General features: G+C 59.2%; 1 protein-coding gene across 1 annotated transcript in view; it reads left to right on the top strand.

Moving 5' to 3' along the window:
* The window catches only part of PTH1R (parathyroid hormone 1 receptor), a 175,081-nt gene that overhangs the window by 91,849 nt on the left and 79,930 nt on the right, over positions 1-3,302 (top strand). Inside the window, exon 3 of the mRNA XM_026652120.2 lies at positions 1,044-1,140. Coding sequence (XP_026507905.1) covers positions 1,044-1,140 — 97 coding nt within the window. The remainder of the gene's footprint in view (positions 1-1,043; positions 1,141-3,302) is intronic.

The raw sequence follows: 3,302 nt of genomic DNA, 5'->3' as shown, positions 1-3,302 counted from the left end.
CCCGACCGGCCGGAGCGCCGGGGGGAGGGCGGCGAGCCCGCCGCGGCTCTCCGCTCTCCCCAACCGGCCGGAGCACCGGGGGAAGGGCGGCGAGCCCGGCCGGGGCCCCGCTCTCCCTGACCGGCCGGAGCGCCGGGGGAGGGCGGCGAGCCCAGTCGCGGCCCCGCTCTCGGGCCGGAGCGCCCCGCCGCGCCGCCCCCCTCCAGGCGCCGCCCCAAGCACATGCTTGGTGGGCTGGTGCCTGGAGCCGGCCCTGGTGGTGGACTCCTCCTTAAGTGAAGCTCAAGAGGGGTTCTTTGCTCCTTCCTCTCAGCCCCTTGCACAGATATTGGCCCACCCAGCACAATATTAGCTAACGTTGGCCATCTCTGCTCACTACTAGAATTTCCACTAGGGCCGGCCCAGTGTACCACTGCTATTGTTACCGGAGCGAGCTAGATCAAAGCTACCTCAGGTCTGTCTACACAGGCTCCAGTGTAGACAAATACACCCTAACTTTCCAAGCTGCCCTGACTAAAGAAGGATGCATAGCGGCTCAGGAGCAGAGCAGAGAAGGGATTGCAGCTTGGTTCATCCCCAGCTCGCCCCTCGGGGGGAAGTAGTGGATTGGCCATGACTTGCCGGCGGGACTGGCTGCCTCTCTAAATGAGACGCTGTCGCTCACACCAAAGTTAGGGGTGAAATGCCGCAGACTGCGTTATTGCAGGAGGTCAGGCCACATCATCCTGATGGTCCCTTCTGGCCTTGCAGCCTTGTTCCGGGGAGGAAGTAAATTACTCCACCTCGTTCCCCTGCGTGCCCAGCCAGCTGGAGAAGATGGAGGCAAGGACGCAGGACTCTCCGAGCACTTGCTCACAGCAGGGAGAAGCCTCTGCTCTCTCCACAGCAGCCTGACTCACAATCAGAGCAGTGAGGGGAACGTAACAAGGGCTCTGGTGAGGGGCGCCTGGGATGCGCAGAGCGTCAGTCCCCGGGGCAGCCTGTTCGAGCTCAGTGCTCCGTCTGTGGCCGCTGACGTACCGTGTGCCTCTGTCTCCCTGCAGGTGGATGCTGACGATGTCATCACCAAAGAGGAGCAGATCTTCCTGCTGGTAAAAGCCAAGTCCAAGTGTGAGCGCCACCTGAAAGTCAAGATGCACGGTGAGTGTCCGCGGCGGCGGCTGGGCGTGGGAGTCGAGCGCAGGCACGTCGCACGCGGGCTGTCCCCGGCGAACGGGCCTGGCTTGGATCAGCGTCTCTTTTCCACTCGCTTTCTATGTCAGGCTGCTAACCGCTGCCAGATGGCAGGAGGGGGCGGGGAGAAAACGCTCTCATGTGAGTGACTACATCTCTGGCCGGCCTGGAGTTCACAGCTGGGAATTATTGGAGCGGTGGCTGCATGCTGAGGCAGCGTCCCACCCAGCTAGGCCTGCACACGCTTCCTAGCCCCCCATCGCGCTCCAACCACACATGGGGTACAGAGGAACTAGCCCCCCCATATCACACAAATAGACATGCCCCCCCCCACACACACACCTTGCAGTGCTGCAGGGCCTACAGCCCCAAGATCACCCGCTGGCAAAAGCCTTCAGCGCCTAAGAGCAAGGAGCGATTCAGGAGCAGATGCAGCCAGACATCTGGCCTTCTATGCAGCCCACTGTGGCAAAGCCTGCCTCACGGAGACATCAAAAACCAGCTCTCTCTTTAGTTCAGGCCTCCACCTTTCTGTCAGCAAACTCCCCAACCCCCATTCTCTGTACCTCCTCGTTCTGTCCCCCCCCCACTGCCCAATTAACACCTCGTTAAGCAGCACACCTGCTTTACCCTGGTGCTCCCGCCCCAGGAGACCACTGCATTTGGTGGAATCTTAACGCACTGCATTGCTATTTGAAGATTATTGCAGCAGACTTTTAACCTCCTACCATGAGACAACTGCCCTGTGCATGGACCTCCCATTGCCCAACACTTGCGATCTAACCCCCGTCAGACTGCTGGTGTGCAGAGCCCGCGGCCTAGCGTGTCTCGTTGTTTCCCGGTAGCCTCCCACCTGTCTGCAGCCACCTGTTGCCTCTTGTCTTAGATTGTCAGCGCTTTGGGGCAGGGACTGTCTTTGTTGTGTGTTTGGACAGCGCCTAGCTCAGGACTAGGGCTCCTTGGTGCGACGGTCATACACGTCATAGTCAGAACAATGAATAATGAATACATAAGACAGCCTCTCCCTCCAAAAGTCTAGAGAAGACTTCTGCCAATCTAGAAAACATCTGCCAATCTAGAAAAGCGCTCCAGCCATCTAGAGCAGATGTGACCATCGAGAGCTCCCTTTGCAAGCTCGGGGAGGGTCTGATCAGCGGGATGGGGTGTAGGCCCTTTCTAGCAGGAACGAAAGACTGGAGCCTCCATTCTGTTAGCCCGAGGGAAAGGAACTGCTTGGCCACGGCTGCGGAAGCAGAGCTCTGCGAACTCAGCCTTTGCATTCAGCAAGTTTGTCTGCTCCTTCTCTTCTTTACTGTAAGGGACTCCCGTGTCTGTGTTCAGTGTGCAGCAGTGCCGCCCGGGGTGCCCATTCTGCATCAAGGGCGCTTGTCAGCTAGGTGGAGGCGCTCAGTCTGTGACCCGCTACCTCACTAGAGGCTCAGAGCACGAGCAGCGCGCAGTTCTCTTTGTCAGAGCGATGCACTGGAATCTGAGTTGTCGAAGGCCTCCTGAAACTTGCAGCCAAGCAGAGGGTTGGTTAACTGGGAGTGGGGCCCGACCTGCAGCCTCATTTGTACTTAGCGCTGTTGTCTTTCCAATCAACTGCGCTTAAGAGCATAAGAACGGCCATACTGGGTCAGATCAAAGGTCCATCTAGCCCAGTGTCCTGTCTTCCAACAGTGGCCAGTGCCAGGTGCCCCGAAGGGAATGCACAGAGCAGGTAATCATCAAGTGATCCAGCCCCTGTCGCCCATTCCCAGCTTCTGGCAAACACTTAAGTGCAAGGCAACAACCCCGGTCAATCTGGAAAGGACGTAATCCAGTCTTTGGATAGTCAAAAGTTTCCCATAAGTTTGAGAGGCAGCACGATCCAGTGGAGAGTGCACTGAACTGGGAGACAGGGGACATTGGCTCTGCTGCTGGCATGGGTGGGGCAGGGTGTGCGCTGTGGGGCTGTGCTGAGACGGGGACGCTGACAGCACAGGGGCTGGTGCGGCCGGGTGTGCGCAGTGGGGCCGTACTGAGACAGGGATGCTGACAGCGCAGGGGGTGCTGGGGCCGGGTGTGCGCAGTGGGGCTGTACTGAGACGGGGACGCTGACAGCACAGGGGCTGGTGGGGCCGGGTGTG

Source organism: Terrapene carolina, unplaced genomic scaffold (assembly GCF_002925995.2).
Source record: "Terrapene carolina triunguis isolate 2854851 unplaced genomic scaffold, T_m_triunguis-2.0 Scaffold111, whole genome shotgun sequence".
Taxonomy (NCBI): Eukaryota; Metazoa; Chordata; order Testudines; family Emydidae; genus Terrapene; species Terrapene triunguis.
Note: the sequence above shows the minus strand (reverse complement) of the source record. Positions and strands in the feature narration are given on the sequence as shown.